This window comes from Micrasema longulum, unplaced genomic scaffold (assembly GCF_059751315.1).
Source record: "Micrasema longulum isolate JH-2025_06_02 unplaced genomic scaffold, ASM5975131v1 h1tg000817l, whole genome shotgun sequence".
Lineage (NCBI taxonomy): Eukaryota > Metazoa > Arthropoda > Insecta > Trichoptera > Brachycentridae > Micrasema > Micrasema longulum.
Window position 1 is genome coordinate 302831 of NW_028278009.1, and position 26962 is coordinate 329792.

The 26962-nt window shown below is 35.7% G+C and overlaps 1 protein-coding gene across 7 annotated transcripts in view; it reads left to right on the plus strand.

The window, feature by feature from the left end:
* LOC148278875 (plasma membrane calcium-transporting ATPase 2-like) overlaps window positions 1-25933 on the plus strand; it is a 212096-nt gene extending 186163 nt beyond the window's left edge. For all 7 annotated transcript variants that reach the window (XM_088230763.1, XM_088230759.1, XM_088230760.1 and 4 more), the window contains 5 exons: window positions 10545-10713; window positions 17973-18164; window positions 20516-20636; window positions 22724-22889; window positions 24893-25933. In XM_088230763.1, the coding sequence (XP_088086889.1) occupies window positions 10557-10713; window positions 17973-18164; window positions 20516-20636; window positions 22724-22889; window positions 24893-25132 (876 nt within the window). In that variant the 5' untranslated portion in view covers window positions 10545-10556 and the 3' untranslated portion in view covers window positions 25133-25933. The remainder of the gene's footprint in view (window positions 1-10544; window positions 10714-17972; window positions 18165-20515; window positions 20637-22723; window positions 22890-24892) is intronic.
* Window positions 25934-26962: the final 1029 nt, after the last annotated feature.

Genomic DNA, 26962 nt, shown 5'->3' on the forward strand with positions numbered 1-26962 from the left:
GATGAATCAAAATTCAACCTTTTTGGTCCAGACGGCAGAAAGATAGTTCGACGAAAACGTGGGGAAAGATATCATCCGTCGTGCGTCACTCGAACCGTTAAACATTCACCCTACGTGATGATTTGGGGGTGCATGACAGCATACGGTTTAGGACCTCTAAATTTTGTACAGGGTACGATGAATGCCATTCAGTACAAAAAAGTGTTAAAAAAACATATTATTCCAACAATCGAGGACATTACGCAGTATACCGCGGACCCAATTTTTCAGGACGATTCTGCGCCGTGCCATAGAGCCCGCACTGTGAGTACAAATATATATATTTTTAAATGCATTTTGTGACCACATGATAAATAATTTATTGTTTTTTTATAGATCAATGAATTCAAGGAGAAAATTGGCTTAAAATCGTTGACGTGGCCCGGGAATAGCCCTGATTTGAACCCGATAGAAAATTTATGGGCGATTATGAAAAAAAAAGTCGGGAAAAAAAAATCAAAAAACATTGAGGAATTAAAAAAAAACTTAATTCAAGTTTGGGAAGAAGAAATAACATCAGAAATTTTAGATTCGCTTTACGCTTCTCTAAATAATAGAATTTTACATGTTATAAAAAATAAAGGTGAATTCACTAAGAATTCATTAAATATTTTTAAATGTTATAAATATGTTTAAATGTAAAATACTTTAATTTAAAATAAAGCGATAAGAACCTACTTCTTAAATATGAATTAAAAAATAACATGTCTTTTATTATTCCATCACAAACACTCGACCATAAATGAACCGTTATGGGTCTCTAAGGTTCGGGTAATCTGATACCTGATATATAATGGCAATTTCTAAGTACAATTCATGAGTAAGATTTTTTATTTTAACCTTGAAATAACGAGTAGTCATCACATATGTCAAACAATATAAAAAAAACTAATTAAATATCAAGAATAATTCATTATATGTCAATTTTAGTTTTTTTTGAGAACTCGTAAATTTATTTGTCTTGCGGTGTAAATATAAACTATATAAATTTAGGTTTATAAATAATTAAACATACAAAATAGTAGTATTATTGAAATCAATAGAAAAAAAAAAATGATAGTTAGTAAATATATGGTTTCTATAAACTCACTCTATACTATACAATAAATACAACCATTATAAAAAAAAAACATGTTTTATTTATAAAATTAAATGTAAAAAAAGACACGTGACGTTTTTGCATTTTAATCTTTAAAAAAAAAAAAAATTGCAACAGAGAGGGAAAACGTTATTGAGAAGGGATATGGAAGTCTAGGCATTTAAAGGGCTTATGACCTTCTCAAAATTCAGCAAGTGGCCACTTAAACCAGCCAATGACAGGTCATAAGCCCTGTAAATGCCTAGACTTCCATATTCCCTTCTCAATATACTTTGGGTATGTGATGAGAGGCTTTCGACAGGGAGGGATTGAAGGAAGACGCAGTGCAGGTAGAAGGCGCATCTCTTGGCTAAAGAACTTGCGCGACTGGTTCCATTGCAGCACTCTGTCCTTGTTCAGGGCAGCTGCCAACAAAGTGAGAATCGCAATGATGATTTCCAACCTCCATCGGGGAGAGAAACGATAAGAAGAAGAAGATTAGTAACATAAAACATATTTTAAAATTTGTTATTTTAAATTCCCGCAAAAACGGTCATTCCATTGGCCACGCCCCTTATACGTCACAATTCATGTTTATTTGTTTCCAGCCATTTAAATTTGCTTAGAACATTATCACGAAACGTCACAACACGTCGCGTTTTTCTTGTAACGTATTTGTATAAAGATTCTTTTTTTACATTTATGTATGAAAACATTACTTCACAATATCCATATTGATTTTGAAAATACAATTTATTATTCGATATCCATTTCATATATTTTTATCGGTATTCGTAGTATGTGATATTTCCTAATTGCGAATAAGGGTTTGATGATAATGGTGTATCCCTTTGAATGAAAAAATGTCCTCGAGTTAACCGTCTCCGAGGCCCACCCGAAATAGACCTCCCGGTGGCGGGCTGACGAGACGACGCCGACGGTGTCTCCTGCTCCTCCCGGCTCTCCCCTGTAACTGGATACAGCCACTTAGCGTTCACTGTAGACGCCGCAGTGTGGCCTCAGACCGAGAAACAAATATCGGATTTTTCTAATACCTTGCCGCGGTTTTCAATCACGGTTCTTCTCTGTAGTATTTTTTAGTTAAATCACTACTCAAAATGTTATTCTTTTTTAAAAATATTATGTATTTGGATAACCAACGGCTATATTTATCTTATATATAAAACAAAACAAACAATAAAACAAAACAAACAATTTACAAATAAGCCAATTGGGCGTCGAAAAGTAATTTACTATCATGGAAGATATCTAGATCCTTTACACATAATGAGCGTTGGAGGCATTGACCCTTAAGCATATAGTTAGTAGGTAAAAGTATTTTGCGACTAAATGTAATAACTGAACATTTAGACGGATTAAGGTCCAAGCAGTTGGAGTTGCAGTAATCCTCCAGACGGTCGATATCTGACTGCAGATCAAAGACATCAGCTGGAGTCTTGATTGTTGCAAAATTTTTCATGTCGTTAGCAAAACAAAGCAAGCGTGAAGAGGAAAAGCATTCATAAATGTCGTTAACAAAAATTATGAAGAGCAAAGGTCCCAGAAGAGACCCTTGAGGCACCCCGCTGGGAACCCGTAACTAACTAGAAATAAAATTACTAACCACTACCGCTTGAAACCTGTTGTCTTTATAAGATTAAAACCATCTGAAGAGGTCGCCTCCAATACCAATTTTAGTTATTTTTTTAAATAGTGATTTGTGATCGACTCGGTCAAAGCATTTACTGTAATGTCTACCTGATGACCGCCGTATATTGAATCTGTAAGGTAATCATTAAGTAAAATTTAATTTGAAGCAGTAGATCTCCATTTTAAAAAACCATGTTGAGTTATATAAAATGAATATTTAAACCACTAACTTTGTGATTTTCCATGTTTAAGAAATGGAATATTTAAAAGCCTCAACAAAGGAACACGTGTGTTATGTGAGTGTAAGGCGTTATATTATTAATTTGAGTTCCTTGTAGAGTTCAAGAAAGGAGCTCTGCGTTGGTTTGGAGATGTAGAGTGAATGGACAGCCGAAAAACGGCCAAAAAGATTTACGATGCGAATGTTGATGAATGCGGAAATTGAGGAAGACCGAGAAAGACACGGTGTGACCAAATCCAACAAATACTTGAGGGATGGACATGTCAAACGTTGGAATAATCCCTTCCCTTAATTACTTTCCTTTTTCTTCGCAGCCTTAATCCTGGGGATTGGTTTGGAGCAAAGTCTTGCATCTCGTCTTCCATTGGTCTCTATTCTCTGCAGCCCTCTTTAACTTGGTATACGAGGCGCAGTTCCTTGCACACTTGCTCCAAATACTCCCGTCGGGGTGCCCTCTGTAATTTGTCCCATCAACCATTCCCTTTATTATATAATGCAGGAGACCTTCATGGCGTATAATGTGGCCGATCCATTGGGCTCGCCTCTCTGAGATGGTTTTGATTAGGTGCCTCCGTTCTTCGATACTGCTGAGAACCTCGTCATTAGTGATGTGGTCTCTCCAGAGATTCCTAATATATTTCTGTAGCAGCACATTTCAAAGGCCTCTAGTCTTTTTTTATTTCTTTCGGTAAGGCACCGTGTCTTACAATCGTACATCAATATGCTCCATAAATATGTCTTGGCAAGTTGCTTGCGGAGTTTTAGGTTCATATTATTTGTCGAAAAAATCTTCGATTATTTTGTTAAACGCAAGCCTTGCTTTCTTATTACTTATTAATAACTTAGTGTTTATTCTGAAAGTAGCTCTCACCAGCCGATAGTTGTTTCCTGTGCCAAATGAATTTTTGCTTTTTTGTCGTTTTTTAAAGGTAGAAACATTCGATCTTGAAACCATGTCATTCACTGCCAAAAGTGTTCTTAAAATTAATTTCACTCAGCAGTCTGGAATGGAAAGAATGGGCGTCTCCTTAAGAGACCGAATAAGGAATAAGAAGATAAGATGCCGTACGAAGGTGGCCGATATCGCAGAAAGAGTGGGACGACAAAAATGGCGGTGTGGACCCCTAGAATACTAAATTAGAGGAAATGTATTGTTTATGCAAAATCTCTGGTTAGAAGGAGAAAAAATGACCTGTTAGAAAGTACCTATTCAAAATTAACTTTTATAATGCGTTTTCGTTATTTGACATCTTGAGGCCTGAGACAAACCTGACCACCAGAAAAATTGACTTTTTCTTTACAAATCATAACGGCAATAAAGTTGAACCAAAACGATAAAAAAAAAGCTTTGCAGTCTAAGAATATATTATTCTTATTCTTAGAGGTGGGGGTCAGTGCTATTCCTGCTCCTAACGTCACTGCGACCTGTGAAGATCTATTGTGACGGGTCCCCGTAAATAGTTCTCGCCCTCCAAGCCCAGGTCTGGTCTAAACAGCCTAGTTACTGTGTGGAAGGAGAGGAATTTGTTCAAAAGTATTTCTAGTGTAAAAGAATCATTTACAGTATTGAAAAAATTAATACCTGCCAGAACTCCACATGTGTACCCAGGGCCGCTCGAGATTATAAATGTTAGTTCGTTGTAAAAAACGTACCCGAGTGGTATTGAAAAACTGGCCCCGTATTGGAAAACAAGAAACAAATAACACTCAGAAAGAGACTTTCTGTTTGAAATTTTGTATTTCTGATTTTATTTTTCTCGAGATGAGAACTTACATATTTATATTTGTAACAGCGGTTCATATTATATTTTAACATTTGACTTTTTGTCTGATCTTTTACTGAGCATTTTTCCATACCGTGTTTTCTTTAAATGAAAATGCTTTTGTTTTATATTCTTCTTCCTCTTTCTTGCCCCTTTCCAGTTCATCTAGGGTCGGCCCTTCTGGTACGCAGTCTCCAAGTCTTCCTGTCTTGTGTCATCTCACTGGTCAGCTACTCCCTCCTCAAGTTCCTCTCAATATTGTTCCACTAGCACTAGGTTGCTTGTGGACGACTTTGAGCTCTCGCTTGTGTGCGGATATCCAATGCAAGTCTGACCACATGGTCGTTACTCCGTCTATTAACGTGTCCGTATCATCAGAGTCTATTTTCTTTTAGTTTCTCGGGAATAGGCGCTTAGGTGACTAATCAAAACTAATTAAAACTTCTATATAACATAGAAATTTGTTTAGTCTCCCACCAGTCTGACGATGTAGATCGCGACGAATCCCGGTCACTGGCAAAAATTATAAATAACATTGAAATAAAATTACACACGTATTTTTTAAATTATAATTCAAATGCAGTTCCACCAAGAAATGTCAGTAGAAAAATTCAATCATAGGATCGAAAACGATGTTTCTAGATTACGCTGATGTTTCCATGACTAATTTAAGCTGTGACTAACTCGATAAACTTGAACGACTTCAGAATACATGCATAAGGTACATTTTTGGTCTTAGGAAATATGACCACATCTCTGATTATCGTAGGCAACTGAAATTGCTCAAAATTAGACAGTGGAGAGACTATCACTCCCTCTCACTTCTGTTCAATGTACTTCATAGTCCTAACGCTCCTATATACCTGCGTGAAAAATTTCAACGCTTATCAGTTCATGGTTTACCTCTTCGTTCTAATTCACAAGGCACTCTCTTAATACCCATCCACAATTCCTCTTTCTTCTCTAACTCGTATAGTGTCCATGCGGCTCGACTGTGGAATCATCTCCCATCCACCATCAAAGATGTTACTACATTATCGCTGTTAAAATCACGTCTGAAGAAACATCTTTTTCTCTTCCTTAATCTCTCCTCCTTTCCTTTTTCTTCTTTCCTCTTTTTTCCTTTTTCCCATTGAGTAATAGTTTTGATTTAAGGTAATTTATAAACAAATACGTTTATTTCTATTTTTATATATCTTTAGCTTTTTAATATTTTTTTTTCTATTGAATATGTTCTGTAACTTGAATTCTAAAAATAAAACTTTTATTTTATTGGTTGGTTGGAAGAAATTGCCATTTGACAATAACCCCACCAATGTACAAATAACATTATGTACAAAAAGTTAAATAAATAAAAAATAAATAAAAAATAAATAAATAAAAAATAAATAAAAAAATGGCTTAATTGTTTTTAAAATATTTTCCTTGAAGACACTTTTGCATGCATTTGAACCAATTTTCGAAGCACTTTTTCCAGTCCGATTGAGGTACCTCCAAAACATGTTTTTTGAACGTATCAACCGCTTCTTCAGGAGTCGAAAAACGTTAACCTCGCAACTTATTTTTGATATGCGGGAATAAAAAAAATCATTGAGTGCCAAATCAGGACTGTACGTCGGATGATCCATCAATTCGATATTTTGAATGCTCAACAATTCACTTGTTTGAGCTGATGTGTGACAGCTTGCATTGTCGTGGTGGAGAATGATTCGTCTTCTGCAATCCCTTATTTTTCTGAACACCTCTGGCAAACAAATGGTGGTGTACCATTCAGAATTGACCGTTCTACGTTGCTCTAATGGAACGGTGGCGACATGTCCAGTTATTCCGAAAAAACAGGTGACCATTTGCTTTGAAGTGTTTGGTGAACAACTTTTGTTGGATTTGGCTCGTCTTGAAAGACGCATACAGTCGATTGTTGTTTAGTTTCGGGTTTATATGCGTAGATCCATGATTCGTCGCCTGTCACGATCATATAGACGTTTTTTGAAGCACCGCGATTGAATTTTTTAAACATTTGTTTGCACCAAGCGACACGAGCCTTTTTTTGAACGAGTGTCAAATTATGCGGTGTCCAACGCGAACAAATCTTTTTGACGATTAAATGTTCATACAATATTGAATATATGTAAGTGGAACTAATGCCCAAGCATGCCTCCATCTCGCGGTATGTCACATGACGATCCTGCAATATCAGTTCACGCAAAGCATCGATTTTTTCTGGCACGACAGCCGATTTCGGACGACCTTCACGAAATTCGTCCTGTAATAAAGTGCGACCACGATTGAGTTCAGAAAACCAGCAAACCCCGTTGGCTCGAGATGGTGCTTAATCACCAATAGGTGCAGCAAGTTGATCGGCACACTGTTGTTGGTTTAATCCATGTCGAAAGTCATAGAAAATCATCGCACGAAAATGTTCACGATTTAGTTCCATGTTTTGACAAAACGAATTTTTCAAGTATCTGTAAACATCACAAATATCATATTGTTAATTGAATCGGTATTCACTTCGTAAAAAATGCCTTAAACCTGAAAAAAAAAATGAGAACCTTATTTTTTACACAACCCTCGTATATTAAGTATGAAGATGTTTTATATTACTTTTTCAAAAATAAATCTTGCCCCGTCTCGTTCTGTTAGTATTTTAAAAACGGAAGGTGTTAAGCATTAATAACTTATTTCATATAAGGTTGAGCTGGAAAGTCTGTACCTGCATAATTATAATATTATGTAATAATATTATTGATCGCGCCACCCACCGTAAGATCGATAGGGCCGATTAACAGGTCGCTAGTCGCTGGTTCGCGGGTTTATATGTTTTGCAAATGAAGAAGTTGAGCGCTACTGGCAATCGGATATAAAAAATGTTTTCTAACACGCGGTAAAAATTAGAGAATTTAACTGTCCGGCGAAGATTATCAAAAATGTACCAAAAAATCATAAAAAATACGTATAATTTAGATCAAAATTAACTACTCAGTCGAAACTAAACTGGCAGTGCGCAACGGAGTTTTAGTGCCAAAATTTATATATCATCATCATTATTCCCTTTTCGCACCCAACGGTGCATAGGTCACTGCTTTGGTGCACCAATCGCAGCGTATCTTGATCATTTTATGTTATATTTATTTATTTTACAGAAACAAACAGTCGAAACTGATATAATAACATAACAAAAGATACGGTTTTATGACAGACCAGCGAAGTGAAATAAAAATCATACATATTAAATTGTGGTACAACAAAAGGGTGTGTTTGTGTGTATTTGTATGAGAGTAAGTGTAGAGGTGTGTTTGTGTGGGAGTAAGTGTTCAGGTGTGTGTAAGCGTGAGCGTCATTAAATAGCAAGTGGGAGCGTATCGCAGCCAGAAAGAATGAGTCTTAATTTATTTTTTAGTAAATTAAGGGGCATGTTAAATATATCAACATATGACAAAAAAGCATTACAGTTAGAGAAAGAACGATAGAGGAAAGAGTTTTGTGCATAGTTAGTGCTACAGACTGGCAGATGGAATAAATACTTATTTCTTGTCACGCGACATTAAGATTAATTTTGGAGAGTAGGTTAAAAGAGTCTACTTTATTATTTAATAATTTATATAAATAGCATAATTCAGGTATAGTGCGTCTATTTTCAAGGGTAAAAAATCCATTTCGTTTAGCAGATTGGCTGTGCAAAGCATTTTATTGTTTTTATAATCTAGGTATTGAGGTAAGATGATCAGTCTTACGCTTCAAGGACCAGTCCAGGGACTATGAACTATTCCACTCTTCGGAAAATCTCTCTTATCGGTATAATCCAGTTAACTTTGTGGAGATACGATATTCCCTCTTCAGCCTTGTTCTTTCCACTGCTGGATGGCGGCCTCTTCCAGTCGTCTCCATTCCTTCGTATCACCCGCTTTTACCATCCACGTTTTACCGGCTACCGAGGCGACATCATCGACCCATCTTTTGGTGGCATTACAACACTTCTTTTGTTCGCCCATGGTCTCCAGTTTATTATTCTGGTGTCCACCTGCCATCAATTTGCCTCGCCGAGTGTCCTGCCCCCTGCCATTTTAATTTTGCTGCACGATCCACGATAACGACTCCTATTCGGCGCCTTATTTCTTCACTTCTCATTGTCTCTTCCACATACACCAGCATGTCTTTCTATGGATCGTTGCTTGCATTTTAGTTTAGACACAGAATTCAAATAATCGCACGAGAAAAAACAGTGCCCATTTTTCGGCCTCAACAAAAGGATTTCTGGTTTTACCGAACCAGTTCATCCCTTCTATACTTTCTTTTAAATCATGTTATTCAAGTTTAGTTGCATTTGTGGTCTTGTACAGTTCGGCTGTTTGATTTTTGTCGTCTATGTACGTTATATTTCTTATTGTTTTTTTTACATATGTCGCATAACTTTAAATTGAGTTCAGTTCTCAGTTCCGTACTACTGGAAAACAGAAATAAAATGATTTTTTTTACGCGCGGCTCAAATTAAAGCTTTAAATTGTACGGCGAAGTTTCTTGAACATGTGTTGATAAAATAGTAAATACGAACTACTTTGAACGACATCACTAGTTCTTCCTAATCGACCAACTGACCAATCGGCTGAACTCACCGAAGACAACTTGTGACGTCTCACGCGGAATTATGTAAGAATTACAAAACCTTAAAAATTGTAGCGCTGATAAAATACGATACATTATTAACATATTACAACTGAGATGAAAAACATTTAAGAGAATGCAATACATAAATTTAGGCATCTATAAGGCTTATGACCTGTCATTGGCTGGTTTAAGTGGCCACTTTACGCACTGTGTAACATTTACCATTCTGCCCATATTTGAACATCTATATTGATTTGTTTTTTTTTGCACCACAACAGGCCAGGAGGCCCAATTACAGTGGTGAATTACATCACAGAACACCCAGGCTTGAGAAAAATCACATTGTAATTTTTGCGTTCTCACCGGGAATCGAACCCGGAACCTTCCGTACGTGAGTCAAGCGTCTTGACCACTGCTCTACGGAGGCCGCCATCTTTCCTTCAACTCTTTCATCTGTTGATGTTTGTGAAGTTAAAGAGCTGAAACCTTTATTTATGCGGGTGAGATTCATCTAATTAAATTATTTAACCTACATACTAGGCAACGCCTGAAAATTTTATTTTTTTTCTTTTACGATACATTAATTTCTTTTTTAAAACTAAGCCCAAATCAACAGGGAAATATCACATACTACGAATACCGATAAAAATATATGAAATGGATTTAGGAAAATTATTTGTATTTTGAAAATCAATATAAATATATTTGGGAGAAATATTTTCATACATAACTTCAAAAAAGAAATGATGAAAAAATATGTCCCTAGAAAAACGCGACATGTTTGGCATTGATAATTGTGACTTCAGGATTCGTTATGTTGTTGTATAAAAATTGAATGGTTACAAACAAAGTTGAAAATCAACATGAATCGTGACGTATTAGGGACGTGGCCAATGTAATGACCGTTTTCTCGGAAATTCAAAATTATACATTTGAAAATATTTTTTATTTGATTAATAAGTAAAAAAAAATATTTACTCTACAGTATTTCATAGATCCTTATTTCTTTAAAATTGTAAAAAAAGGGATGTTTCTCTATTTCAACAGTTATATGAAGAAACATATGCACAAGAAACTTTATAAATAATAATCATATTGGACCAAGACGCGACCCCTGCGTTATTCCGCTTCTGATATCTTAGCTAACTGGTCCGTATTTCGTTTTCAGCAAGCCGGCACCATGGCCACTATAGACGGGCGGCCGGCGCAGTATGGCGTGTCGCTCAAGCAGCTGCGCGAGCTGATGGAGCACCGGGGGGCCGAGGGCATCCAGAGGCTGAACGGCCTCGGCGGCACCCAGGAGGTGTGCAAAAAGCTCTACACGTCACCCAGCGAAGGTATTTACCGACACTTATTATTTATTGCAATAATCCAACAGCAACAACATTCAAAGGTACGAATATGCACATTAAACGACACTATTTATTTATTTCAGTTATCCAACAACACAAAACTGTATGGTTACTAATATACACATATTTATATATATAATTCTTCTGTATGTGTGGTGTTTACCTCTTCGTTCTAATTTTCAAAGCACTATCTTAATACCCATTCACAATTTCTCCTTCTTCTTTTAACTCATATAGTGTCCATGCCGCTCGACTGTGGAATCATCTCCCATCCACCACCAAAGATGTTACTACAGTATCTCTGTTTAAATCACGTCTGAAGAAACTTCTCCTTTCTCTTCCTTAATCTCTCCTCCTTTCTTCTATTTTCCTTTTTACCATAGTATTTATTTAAGGTAATTTAAATACAAATGCATTTATTTATATTTTTACATATTTTTAGAATATGTTTTAACTTGAATTACAAAAAAAACTTTTATTTTATTGGTTAGTTGGAAGAAATTGCCATTTGGCAATCAGCCCGCCAATGTACAATTAACATTATATACAAAAAGTTACATAAATTAAAAAAAAAAAAAATGTCACTGAACTCCTGCTAAACGGCTTAACCGATTTACGTGCGGTTTTCAGCGAATCTGTAAAACAAAGTTACATCAATCTTTTTTCATTGACCTACCAGTTTTGCATTCGACGAGAATGCATATACAAAAAAATGGAAGGATTTTATTTTTTGTGTTTAAAAAAGTTCGTTTTTGAATGTTTAAAAACATTAGCTTTTTATGGATCCCAATCATATTATTTCCTTACATTCTTTATAGTTTCTTCCCATTTATTTCTTTTTACTGGATTTTTGTAAAACTAAAATAATATTGACTGACATTCAATACATTTTTGAAAATTGCATTCATGAATAAAGTGCACCCCTGTTGGTGAGAAGAGCCGAGTTTGCAAAAAGAATTTTATATTTGAAAATGAATTCATTTATGTTTTGGAACTCAACCATAAACAAGTATCTAGGTACCTACTTAAATTCAATATTAGAAGTTTAATAATTTTTAGTTTTGGAATTCAATCATGAACAAGTACCTACTTATCAATGAAAAGTCTTTTTCCAAGCTAATTGCAGGCAAGTCAACGTTCGTCCAGGACAACGTCTGTCGGGTCCGCTAGTTCATAGTAAAAATCTTACAACCAAGATGGAGAAAATTTTGTAGAAATAAATATGGAAGTCTAGGCATCTACAGGGCTTATGACCTGTTATTGGCTGGTTTAAGTGGCCACTTTACACCCTGTGTAACAATTACCATTCTGCCCATATTTGAACATCTTTATTCCTTCAATTCTTTCATCTGAAGTTAAAGAGCTGAAACCTCTATTTATGCGGGTGAGATTCGTGTAATTAAATTATTTCACCTACATACTAGGCAACGCCTAAAAAAATATTTTTTTCAGTTTCTATACTTTTTAATGAACCGGGTAGATTTATCAACAATATTGAAGAAGTATAGAAATTCAAAAAATAAATAATTTTCAGGCGTTGGCTAGTATGTAGGTGAAATAATTCAATTACACGAATCTCACCCGCATAGATGAAAGAATTGAAGGAATATAGATGTTCAAATATGGGCAGAATGGTGAATGTTACACAGCGTGTACAGTGGCCACTTAAACCAGCCAATGACAGGTCGTAAGCCCTGTAGATTCCTAGACTTCTAAATTCCCTTCTCTGGGGTGTTTTTCATCTCTGTTGTAATATGTTCATATTAACAGCTCTCCGGAGAGTTGAATCCGGTCCTTGTCTACAAAAATTTGGACAAACTCAAAATATTGTTGAATTATAATATTTTTTACGGTTATTTAAACACGCACCCCAGCGCTGTTCATTATGTCAAATAATTGACATAGTTAAATTTATTTGGTGATAAAAAACACAGTGAGTACATCACTCGGCGGTTAATGCTTTTAAAATGTTTTTTTTCATAATTCGATGTTTCTTCCTTCGGGTATTAATTTTTCAAATTAACATCATTATTATGAAGGGGAGGCGGCCGCAGGACAGCCTAATCGTCAATCGCCATGCTAATTACCCCATTGCGTATTCCGGTCGCCAGCGTAAGGTATTCCCTTCGGCAATCTTCGGCCGAGTCCGTCGCGCGTCGCACGTGACCCGAATGCCGGTCCCTCCTAATAGTGGCCGATTTCCCTTTACGGAAGGTCGTGACTCTTATTGGGGGGATGGCAGGACTAAAGGCCTATTGTGAAAAACCGGACAGTGCTAGGGAGATGTCTTAGTGATTTACGAGCATTGTTTAATAATGTTGTACTACTTATTCACATGGTCCAGTATCTTGTACAACGTACCTACTGGCATTCTCCAGTATTTTGTACACTGTATCTACTGGCGTTGTCCAGTATTTTGTACAATTTACCTACTGGCATTGTCCAGTAATTTGCACAATGTATCTACCATGTATCATGAGGTCCCGGGTTTGATTTCTGGCAAGGTTGAATGATATATTGATTTCAACTGGCGCCGTGGCGCAGTTGGTAGTTGAAGTAATTTTTAATTTTGTTCCTAGTATTTTGTGTAACGTACCTACTGGCATTGTCCAGTATTTTGTACAATGTATCTACTGGCGTTGTCCAGTATTTTGTACAATGTACCTACTGGCATTGTCCAGTATCTTGTACAATGTACCTACTGGTAATGTCCAGTATATTGTACAACGTACCTACTGGCATTTTCCGGTATTTTGTACAATGTACCTACTGGAATTGCCCAGTATTTTGTACAATGTATCTACTGGCGTTGTCCAGTATTTTGTACAATGTATCTACTGGCGTTGTCCAGTATTTTGTACAATGTACCTACTGGTAATGTCCAGTATATTGTACAACGTACCTACTGGCATTTTCCAGTATTTTGTACAATGTACCTACTGGAATTGCCCAGTATTTTGTACAATGTATCTACTGGCGTTGTCCAGTATTTTGTGTAACGTACCTACTGGCATTTTCCAGTATTTTGTACAACTGGTAATGTCCAGTATATTGTACAACGTACCCACTGGCATTGTCCAGTATTTTGTACAACTGGTAATGTCCAGTATATTGTACAACGTACCCACTGGCATTGTCCAGTATTTTGTACAACTGGTAATGTCCAGTATATTGTACAACTTACCCACTGGCATTGTCCAGTATTTTGTACAATGTACCTACTGGCATTGTCCAGTATTTTGTACAGTGTATCTACCATGTATCATGAGGTCCCGGGTTTGATTTCTGGCAAGGTTGAATGATATATTGATTTCAACAGGCGCCGTGGCGCAGTTGGTTAGTTGAAGTAATTTTTAATTTTGTTCCTAACCGTGTAAATTTTTATAAAACATCGTCACGGACGTCACAATTATCAATGCCAAACATGTCTCTTTTTTCTAGTAACATATTTTATTACAATTTCCTTTTAAAATTTGTATATGAAAACATTTCTCCACAATATCCATGATTTTGAAAATACAATTAATTTTCTAAATACGTTTCATACATTTTTATCGGTATTCGTAGTATGTGATATTTCCCTATTAGCATTTGAGGCACAAATATAAAGCTATTGTATTTTAATTTCTGTCCCCGTATTTTCCACGATTACATGGAAAAAAAAAGGTTTTCACTGCACCATAGTTTTGTAGCACGTTTCACGGTGTTTAATTAGAGAAAGTGTTTCGTTTCCCTCGCTGCGGTGTAAGGCGCTCCCCTAATGTTATTCATCTGGCCATTCACGTGCACACGTGTAGAACTTTGTGGGGTGGCGTGGCATTGTTTAGGAGGGTAGTATTTTTGCAATTCGTTTCGTAACATCATAACATTATCACTAAAAAAACTAACAAAATTTTCTTTGACTACAAAATCAACAAAACTAGTCTCGCGAAAAAAAAGAGTTGAGGAATCTTGGCGTGATCATGGACGAAAAACTATCATTTTGATCCCACATTCAGTGCCTCGATTATGAACGCTATCTTCATATGTATATATCGAGACGGTATACTTAACTTCTCTAATATCTGTATCTTACCTCGGTATCTTTTTTATTTTTTTTTATTTAGGAAACATACAGTACAGTACAAGGATATTGAAAGGAGGGTTAGTGCCGGTAACAGAGTTAATGGTGCCTTAAAGTCTGTCGTAGCAAATAAGTGTCTATCGCAAGAGGCTAAATTAGCAGTTCATAATGGAGTTCTGGTACCAAGCCTAATGTATGGAAGCGAAGCATGGAGTTGGAAAAAAAGGGACGAAAGTAGACTGAATGCTGTTGAAATGCGATCCCTCAGGCGAATGTGCGGAAAAACAATGTATGATAGGTGCCCTAATGTCGAAATTAGAGCAGAATGCAAGGCTGAGTTAAGCATTATCGACAAAATTAAGAAAGGTCTTTTGCGATGGTTCGGTCATGTGGAGCGAATGAATGATGAAAGAACGGCTAAAAAGATTTATGATGCGAATGTGTCTGGTTGTAGAAGTCGAGGAAGGCCGAGAAAGACATGGCATGATCAAGTACAACAAATTCTTGAAAGTGGTCATGTGAAAAGTCGGAATAATCGACGTGCGTGCATGAGAAGATGTATGAATGTGAAGGAAGCAAAGGAAGTGTGCCAGGACAGAGTGGTGTGGCGTTCTATCCTCTCTGCCTACCCCTCCGGGGAAATGGCGTGATGGTTAGTTAGTTAGTTAGTTACAGTACAGTTACATAGTTTTATATTTTACACAGTTAGACTTAACTCTAATGGACCAGTGAAGTTTCCATATTATAAAGTAATTATATGTAAGGTTCTTAATTAAAGTACAAAAAAGAGAAGGAAAATAAACATGAATAGAAGTTGTTTAAAAATTAAAATAAAAAAATGAAGAAAATTTGTACAAGTTAAGAATTAAAATAAAGAATGAAAAACATGCTTAGATGTAAAAATAAAATAAAATAATATCATTTTTTTAAAAAGGAAAAACATAAATATACACATACATATTTTAAGGGATTCAAAGAAACGATGAGAAGAATCTTTAAAGAATTTTTAAATACGAAAATAAATTTATGTCAATTTAAAAAACATCTTCGTATGTTCTACCTACTTGTCATATCTATTTATTTATTTATTTTTGCACCACAACAGGCCAGAAGGCCCAATAACAGTGGTGAATTACATCACAGAACACCCAGGCTTGAGAAAAATCACATTTTTATATTTGTGTTCTCACCGGAAATCGAACCCGGAACCTTTCGTGTGTGAGTCAAGCGTCTTGACCACTACACCACGGAGGCCGCCGATCATATGATCGAAACAAGCCGATGGAATGACCGCAAACAATTAGTCCGCGTTCCTTTCGGCATTAACATTCAAAATAGTTCTCATTTATATTTTAAATATGCTTCTGTGATAGAAAGTGCCCACTTCAAAGCGATTATAAAGTCCAATAAATCCCAATTTAAGCAAAAAAAGCTCGTTTGAACATGATTTTTAAAAGACTTTTGACTTTTATTAAATTTCCATATTTTAAAACTCGAATTTTATAAGTATGTTTCTTTTTTGGGTGATACCGTGTGTGTTGGATTTGTTTCGACGTTTCGGCTACCATCGCAGGAGCCATCTTCAGGGTAAACCGAGTGTTTTGTAGAAAAAAGTGTGTGTTTAAGTACTAGTAGTTTGTACCGTGTCGCACACATTTTTTTCTACAAAACACTAAGTTTACCATGAAGACGGCTCCTGCAATGGTAGCCGAAACGTCAGAACAAATCCAACACACACAGTATCACCCAAAAAAGAAACATATTGATAACAGCGACCGTGAAAACCTACGCACCGATCGAGGTTTATTGTTTTCACACATTTTAAAACTTGAACTTTATTGCTTTCTCACATTTTAAATGCATTTTTTTGCTTTTCCACATTTCAAGCTAGAATTTTATTGCTTTCCTGCACTAACTAGTTTATTATATTTTCAAACTCGAATTTTATTGTAGTCACATATTTTAAAATTCGAATATTAGTATAAAATCAATGACCACAAAGTTAGTGCTTCAAATAAAAAAATTATCGAATATTATTGTTTTTCCGCATTTCAAAACTCGAATTTTAATTTTTTTCCACCTTTTGAAGCTTGATTATTATTATTTCCCTGCATTTTAAAACTCAATACAAATTGTTTTTCCGCGTTTTAAAATTCGAAAAATTTGCTCTGTAGTGTTACAACCCTGTGAACGGAGACTGTGAAGGTACCGAAACACAATTAATGTAATTAAGCGCGAGCGTGCGAGGTCTTAATTTTTCCAATTCCAATAATGGCGCGCTGTGAGCTGAGCACTGAGAATGGACATGAAAACATGTCGTCACTCACCATCCTTGATTAAAAATTAAAAATGAACCATTTCGAGTGCATCAGACAGAGCCAGGTTAGGTTGCTCGTAATTCTATTTGATGAGACACAAATAAATCACACTTGACTGGAGATTACTTCTCATCATCATTCTGATTCATAGGGCACTGAATTTGTATGTACACCGATCGCAGCGTGTGTCAAGTCCGTGTTACTCGATTCAATTTTTGATAAATGAAACTTTTGGATGTGGCAACATTTTGTGTTTTTGCATAGTTTTAATTTGTTTAAATATTTGTAGACAACATTGTTTGAGTATGTCCAAACGCTTGCAGACTGGCTGGATTTCCTCCCTAGGGAGTTATTCATATTTAAATTTATTATGGGCTTATGACCTGTCATTGGCTGGTTTAAGTGGCCACTTTACACACTGTGCAACATTCACCATTCTGCCCATGTTTGAACATCCACATTTCCTCAACTCTTCCATCTGTTGACTTTTGCGAAGTAAAAGAGCTGAAACCTTTATCACGTGGGTGATATTCATCCGGCTGAACCTAATCGCCTACTAGGCAACGCCTGAAAACAATTTTCAAATTTTTATACTTCTTCTTTTACCAGGTAGTTAATTCAACAATGTTTGAGTATGTCCAAATGCTTGCAGACTTCCCTTCTCAAAAATGTTTTCCCTCTCAGTTGCTACAAATATAAATATGAACAACTCCCTAGGGAGAAAATCCAGCCAGTCTGCAAGCATTTGAACACATTCAAAACATTGTTTTTATGTCCAACTGCTAGAATAAATGCATTATTTTACATCCTACAATGCTTTCATGGTTCAACTTTTCACTGAATAATTTGCGTATTTTTTTCAGGGCTTCCTGGTTCCAAGGCCGACACGGAGCACCGGCGGGAGACATTCGGCTCCAACACCATCCCACCCAAACCCCCCAAGACCTTCTTCACCCTGGTGTGGGAGGCGCTGCAGGACGTCACGCTCATCATCCTCGAGGTGGCCGCGCTCGTTTCGCTCGGCCTGTCCTTCTACCAGCCGACGGACGACGAACGTGAGTACCATGTCGCTCATCTTCATCTTACTCCATTTGTTATCGGCAGCGTGAGTAATGTGCCACTCATCTTACTTCATGTATTAAGAGCATTGAGTGCCATGGCATTTTTCTTACTCCATTTGTTATCGGCATCGCCAGTATCATGCCACTCATCTTACTCTATTTGTTAACCTAATCATGAGTACTATGGCACTCGTCTTACTTCATTTGTTAAGAGTATTGTGAGTACCATGCCACTTTTCTTACTCCATTTGTTATCGGCATCGTCAGTATCATGCCACTCATCTTACTCCATTTGTTAACCTAATCATGAGTACTATGGCACTCGTCTTACTTCATTTGTTAAGAGCATTGTTAGTACCGTGCCACTTTTCTTACTCCATTTGTTAACTACATCGTGAGTACCACCATGCCACTCATCTTCACATTCCTCTATTTGTATCAGTATTGTGAGTACCATGCCTTTCATCTTACTGCATTTGTTAACGACGTTGTAAGTACTATACCACTCATCTTACTCCATTTGTTAACGGCGTTGTGAGTACCATGCCACTTTTCTTACCACATCGTGAGTTATATGCCACTCATCTTCCTCTATTTGTATCGATATTGTGAGTACCGTGCCACTCATCTTGCTCCATTTACTATCGACAATTTGAGTACTGTGCCACTCATCTTAATTCATTTAATATCGGTAACGTAAGTAATGTGCCATTCACCTTACTCCATTTGTTATCGGCAACGTGCATATTGTGACACTCATTTTATTTCATTTGTTGAAGGCAACTGACTACTGTATCACTCACCCTATTCCAATTGTTAACGGCAATGTGGGTATTCTGTCATTCATCTTACTCCTCAATATAAGTAGTGAGTACTCCTCACATTCAGCTCTCCATTTTCTAGAGGAAATGTGACGATCGTGCTATCTCACTTACTCGACAAGTTATTTGTTTTGTCTGCAACAAATGTACAGATAGAAATGACATTTATTTGCTGCTCGGCATTATTCTCGCCAGTCAGCGAAATGCTATTGCACATTTACTTGGAGAATGTGTGGGCAAAACGAGTCTGGGTTACCTTGTTAGGATGGCAGTGGGTGAAATAGTTGGTAATTTCAGTTTTATGGTTCTTATGCATTTCCTGCATTTCCTGCCTATCATATTCTCTGCGAGTGTTACTTATTTTTTGGCCGGCCTCTTGGTGCAGTGGTCAGCGCGTTTGCCTGCCACCCAAGAGGTCTCGGGTTCGATTCCCGACATGGTTGACATGAATTTACATGAAGTTACCTACCGTATTGTATGGGATTCGTCGCACATTATTCATTCAGTGTGTATCAGTTAAATTTTAAAATTAAATGCTTTTTATTCAGAACACGGTTTTGAAATTTAACATACTTTTAAAAAATACCATTTTTAACATTTCTTGATTTAAATTTTAACAAAAAGGTTTCAAACTTTTTACCAAGCTCTTTCTTGTACCATTTTTAATATAATTACAAGTTTTAAACATTTTTTTTTATACTTACGCACCCACACACACGCACCCTCTCCCTCATTCATTCCCACATACACACATTCACATACACATGAATACAAACGTCACACACATACAACTACTTTATTTATTTAGTTTATTTATTTACATTTAAGTCAAGATTGAAATGTCACTATCTAAATATTTAAATTGTTCCTTTATCCTTCTTCTTTCCTTCCCATCCCCTCTCCTCTCTTCATAGTAAAGTGTTATTTTTTTTAATACATATATTTATTTTTGTTAATCTTTGCTTTTAATTTTTGTATAAAATTGTAAGATTCAATATGTCCATGTATTTATAATTTTCTCAAACTGAACGGTTTGGGTAGGTAGGAAGAAATTGCCTTAAGGCAATATGCCCGCCCTTATATGTATATTTATTGCATATGTATATAAAGTGTCAAATTAAATAATAATAATAACTACGTAAACTCTTTTTTATATATTATGTGTCATTAGATTTACAGTGGATTTTTTTAATTGGCTCTAGTATTGTTAATATTTTTCTACTTATTTTTGTTTATGTAATAGCTGTAAAATCCCAAATAAAATAAAATAAATCAAAAATTAATAAATAAATTTGACAAATATGAAAAAAATAAAATAGGAAAGAATTCATTAGTTACGTAAACATTGACGAAGAAGCTTGTTTGCTTTGAAACCGGTCGGTGGAAAAAAAAAATATTGGTTAAAAACAAAGTTGTTTTATTTATTTTATAATTATACTTTATCTTTAAATTTTTCTGCAAATAAAAACTATATATCCATTTTCCTGTAGTGTGGTCTAATCGATATTTTGTTTTTGTTTCCAGCTTCGTTAGAAGAAGAAGAAAGTCACTACGCGTGGATCGAGGGTCTCGCCATCCTCATCTCAGTTATTGTGGTAGTTATAGTTACAGCATTCAATGATTATACTAAGGAAAGACAATTTAGGTGAGTTTATTTCCAGTCTCCTATAATATCCTTCACCGCACTCTTTATTTTATTTTATTTTATTTATTCATATTTTTCTCTTACAAACTATAATTAATAATAAAAATAATGTGACCTCACTGGGGTTACCCGTGCCGAGGGCACTTAACAATATACTTTTTTCAAATGTTTTTACATTAGAGAATAAACAAAGAAGACTAACTTTATAAACAGAAATAATCAACAAAATATTCACAGTTTTAAAACTAGGTACATATGTACATCTATATTACTTATATTACAAAACGCTCAATGAAATTACAAAAACCTAACATAAGCTATACACTTGTGGAGCGGTTAATTCAATATTGGTTTGGGCGAATGAGACAATCCATTTTACTTCTACCTAGCTCCACTATCCATTTTTTATAGCCTTTATGAACATTTTCTCGTTACTACTTGTTTTAATAGGTAGTAAAAGTAGGTTATAGATTTTTAGTTTTTAGTATTAGTTTCTTAATTGTACCTTTTTTTTAACAGGGCAAAGATTTTAGAGAGGGGAATTTGTAAGTCTATGCATTTACAGGGCTTATGACCTGTCATTGGCCGGTTTAAGTCTCTGTTTACCGACATTTTGAGAAACTCAAAATATTGTAATAAAACCAACTGGTCCAAGAAGAAGTTTAAAATTGGAAAACTGTTTTCAGAAACCACTTACCGATTTTTACTTGTCTACCGGTTTCGAGACGTATCCGTCTCTTCGTCAGGACACCAATTAAACCAACATGCAGAACCCACTATGCACCCTCACCATAATTGTTGCACAAAAATATAAAACAACCAATTTTGATAAGCAAATGTTGCATGCACTGATTAGGTTATGAAAATATTTTATGTTGGAGAAATAGTTGAAAAAAGAGGGAAGGGATGAAGGGAGGGGCGTGAGTTTAATAAGTATAGGGTAAACATTACAATGGAACACCGTATAACGGGCTATATTGAAAAGTTGTTTGATTATTGATCAATGGAACATGTTTTAGTCCTTAGAATATAGCTTGATTAAAATGACAGCTGTCAAACTAATGTTACTAGTGATGGGAAATTACTGATAACTGCTCATGTACCGATCAAATCGATTTTATCAGTTTTTTCATGCAAACATGAAACTCTGTTTCCGAAAATTGATATAAAAACTCAAAAACAAGCCTATTATAGTGTGTTTAAGACAATTACTCACCAAAAAATAAGACATTTATACTTTTTTTCATGAACAACATCAAATGAATTATTTTTTTATTCGATCAATTTACATTGATCAATTCGTCCATCTCTAACGTTTTTGCAAAATTATGTAACCTTGTAAGAACATCTTTAATAATTAGGTATATTTTGGTTTTTTTTGTTTTAAAGCTGATTTTATATATTTATGTTGATTTATATGTCAAGCATTGTATAAAAAAAAAAATATCACGCCCGATACGAATGATTTTTCGTGTGTCAATATAAAACACTCTTTAGACGTCACTACAAAGTTATGTCGTCACTTTTGCCGACAACTGTCATTCTAATCAAGCTATATTTTAAGAACTATAGTAAGTTTTCTAAATGTGTAATATTTCCATATTTGCGGTCGCAGGCCCTACGACATGGAATGCTCTCCCTGCAGAGGATTGAAACTGTGAGAGTGAAGTGATGTTTCGGAAGAAACTTAAAACCCACTTGTTCTCTAAATCATTTGAATAAATTCTTAGCATGTGGTGAAAAAGTACATTATTCTACTTTAATTAAAAAGTTAAAATTAAATTTATATCTTTATATAATCACTTTGTAAAGCGCCCTTGAGGTATTATATTACGAAACGGCGCTATATAAGTTATCCATAATTATTATTATTATAAAAAATATTACCTTCTAAAGTACTGTCTGTGTTAGGTGTATTATTACAATTGCCGTAAAATTTTGGTTACCACCTGGAATCCACCTGCGTTGACCCACAATATTTATTAAACTGCCATTGACCCCTTGCAGGTCGTCGTGGACCCCTGGGGGTCGATATATACCACTGCAGGAATGACCGACTTAAAGTAATGTTTTGTTGAAATTTTCAGAGGTTTACAATCGAGAATAGAAGGGGAACACAAATTCTCCGTGATCCGGCAGTCGGAGGTGAAGCAGATCAGCGTCGGGGACATCGTGGTCGGGGACATCTGCCAGATCAAGTATGGTGATCTCCTGCCGGCCGACGGAGTCCTCATTCAGAGTAACGATCTCAAGGTACTGTCCCGGCACTCCTGACTACCCCACCGTAGCATTATAATATACCAAGTTTGCATGCGATGTTCGCACTGTGTCCAAAATTTGACATCCCACTTGCACGCATGCGTGAAGCAGTCGCGTGCACAGAGTTTTAAATTAGGGTAGGCAGTAGAAAAAAAGTACGTTTTATTTAAGTAATATGGCGCGCTGGACAGCCCTGATTTAACGCGACTGGTCAATATTAAAATACCTTCCCGCCGCACACGAAATAAGTCGGTGTTTGTCGAGGTGTCCAGCGGGCACAACTACTATGTAAATTCACCTATAGCTAGACTTCATCGCCTTGGTAATGAATATGGCGATGTTGATATATTTCGTTACTCATTGAGCATATTCAAGACCAAAGTACTACAGGCGACCGACGCGACTGAGTCTAGTCAATAAATCCTCGATCGTATTTATGTATGCTTAAAAGTTAGCCCGTGTTATGTTTTATATTTTTAGTTTATAAAACCCTTTTCAGTTTTCAACATTTTAAATAACTTCACTTTAAAGTTTAGTTTACCGGTGTAAAAAAAATAATAATTTTGTTTTATTTGAATCCTGTTATGCCTTATATTATAAACATAATATAATGTATGTATTATGTCTTAATAGTGTATTATGTTAACTATGTAACTTTATTTTTTGATTTAAAAATATTATTTTTTTTTAATTTTTATATTTGAAAAAATGTTAATTATGTTTAATGTGTAACTTTTTCTTATGATATAGTATGTATAATGTAAAAGCCCCATGGGCGTCAACAGAAAGAAAATAAAAAAAAAATATATCTTACCAAACAGTTTCCTTCACTCGTCACATTAGTTTGAATCACTATGTTGTTAACTTGTAGTTATTGTTGAAATTACCTAAGCTATATCGAATATCCAAATAAATGCTAAATTTATATTATATATTACAAGCCAAATATTGAATACCTGAAGTGGCTGATAACAAATTTACAATTTTAAAAGAATAAAATCCGTTTTTTAACTAATTTGTATGTCAAAATTATGCGCCTTTCTTTTTTTAAATATTATGCTTTTGTAACATCATCGTAAAAACTGCCAGAACGCTTTAAATCCAAAATGTAAGCATTGATTAAACACACATTTCCGTCACTATCACAAGTTTCACAAAACTCCATTTCAATTTTTTCATTAACAAGATAAACATGGACTCTATTCTCGAATGTAAAAAAGAAATAAATTTAAGGTTATTTATCTGACATTTGATCATTGACTGTTTTTTGTAAAATAATAATTGAAAAAAACGCTAGATGTCAGTAACGTGTTCGTTTTTTCGTTCTAAAACAATTTCTAAAATGAGCTCTGCCTAAAAACTAACCCATACATGCATAATTACAACTGAAAAATAACCCACACACACACGCATTGATCATGTATACAACACTAATACATGAAAAAAAATAGGCATATTTAGTTCGTTAGATCGGAACGAACTACGACTTAACCGAAATATATTTGGCGCATTTTTCAAATTTTACAAATATTAAATCGTATATTTTATATTATGTTTTGTTATTATTTTAATAAAATTCTAGTAGGGTAGGCACTGCTTATGTGCTTATATGGAACGCACTCCACTGGCGTGAAGTGACCACGTAATGTTGCCAAACCCCTGTACATAATATGCAAGGGAAATAATACTGTAACTTTCCATATTTTTTTTTTCTTAAAACCTTCACTTACCTAGCTTAACCCTGGCTTGATATCATATATCATAACTTAAACTCATTCTTTCTCCGGCACAACCTAACCTAAGGCCACTGCCGTGTGAAGGATGCGAGTCACGCCCGGGAACCACTACAATAGCTGGCATTAAACAAGCCCGTGGGGACAGATATGTGTGCAGATTACAGGCACTTAAAATTTGTCCACTGCCATCCGAAAATAAAATTACAGCTTTATAATTCTACTATTACAAAATATACTTACACTTGCTCCTAATATTCCTAGATCGACGAGTCCTCCCTCACGGGAGAGTCGGATCACGTGAAGAAGGGGGAGAGCTTCGACCCCATGGTGCTGAGCGGCACCCACGTCATGGAGGGGTCCGGCAAGATGCTGGTCACCGCCGTCGGGGTCAACTCCCAGGCCGGGATCATCTTCACCCTCCTGGGGGCCGCCGTGGACCAGCAGGAGCAGCACATCAAGAAGATGAAGAAAGGTACGGACACCAGAAATGTGGCAATCTAACTATTAGTTCGATCTACCGTCGACAGAAATACGACTTGCGCTGTGGATGGTTACATCTGCGGTCAGCAGAAATATGGCAGAGTTACGATTCGTGCGGCGGACGGTTAAATCTGCCGTCAGCATAAATCTGATTATACAGTATAACTCCAGTTATCCAGATTAATGACTGCAGATTTTATTACTTTTGAAATAATACAACGGATTTGAATCGTATTAAAAACTAACTTAAACATGTCCAGCAAAGTTAATTAACTAATAATAATCGATCTGGATATTTAGAAATCGGGATGACCGGAGTTGTATTGTATTACGATTCAGTATTCAAAAAATCTAATTCAAATTAATGAAACGCGTATTTATCTTATTACAATGCGGCAGGATCTATCGAAAAACATTGTCCGATACCTGCCTATCTCCTGCAGATATAACCGAACACACGAGTTCGTATATGAACAGCCCTTTTCATACGTATTTATTAAGAGTATTTGTTTTTATTATTAAAATCCACATAAACTGTGACTAAATTTTGTACCAAAGAAGGCCTGTGTTTTTAATATTACGTCTCAGATTTCAAAGTCATTGATTTTCACATAATGTTATTCTGCAAATTGGTGATACGGTGAATATTTATTAAAGCTTCACGTGCAAAAATATATGCACTTCTGTGGGCTTATTTCTAAAAGCAATATCTTCCAGCCTTCTACAGGTAAAATCACTAAAAAAAAATTCCCAACGCTGGCTGATGCAGCAAACTTCCGTCGTCATCGCCAGAGTACTTTCGAAACGACCCAAAATTTTACCGGACATGGAGCTATGAGAAGTTACCTACATAGGTTTAAATGAAGGAATGCTGACTATTGTCCATGCGATGATGTCTCTTCACAGAGTATCGAACATCTGTTATTTCAGTGCCCATTTTTCAGTTTACAACGCCATAATCTTGAAGCAGAATGCAGGAAAGATGGAATATCCTCAACAGATATCTACACTGTAGTTAAAAGTAGTTATCACGCGCCATTGTTCTTGGACTTTGCAACAATGGTGATTGGACTCGTAAAGGTAATAAACCAAAGTCAGTGATCGAACATCCCATTTCCAAGATAAACGAAAACGATTTTTTTCTGCGTACCTTAGCCTTGTACATGACACGTAAGCCTACTAAATACAGGGGTCCAAATATATATAAAAAAAATATCTTCCGGCCAAAAAACAGATTGGTAAAAAAAAAAACCTGTTAATCATATCGAGGAATGGTCAAATGGTATTAGAAGCAATTTTATAAATCTCCACCAAAAACGGAAAATTAGTTATTGAGGCCAAAATAAACTATACATGAAAACCTACCTACCTAAATAATAGCGTAATTCAAAACCGTCTCTAAATCTTGCTAAAACAGATTTCAATTATACTACTTGACACCGCAAACTTAGCATTCTCCATTGAGTTGGTGAAGCATAATTACAAATCTCACAATTCTTTTTACAAAGTTTTTCGCAAATATTTCAGTAACTCCTCCAAGGGAGATTTCTTAGTTTGCCTTTAGTATCCTCAAATGTTATATAATATGGTCTGTCTTGCTGTATGGTGAAGAGGCGTGGACTCTTAAAGTTAATATAAACCGCCGTGAAGCATTTGAAATGTGGATCCACCGTAGAATGCTAGGAATATCTTGAACCAGCAATAATTAAGTATTACGTAGAGCCAATACGAAAAGAGAACTGTTTACCATTGTCAAGCTCCGTAAGATTTTGTATTTTGGCCATGTGCTGAGAGGTGATAAATATGCCATACCTCAGCTCGTCACGAAGGGGAAGATCGAGGGACGTAGAA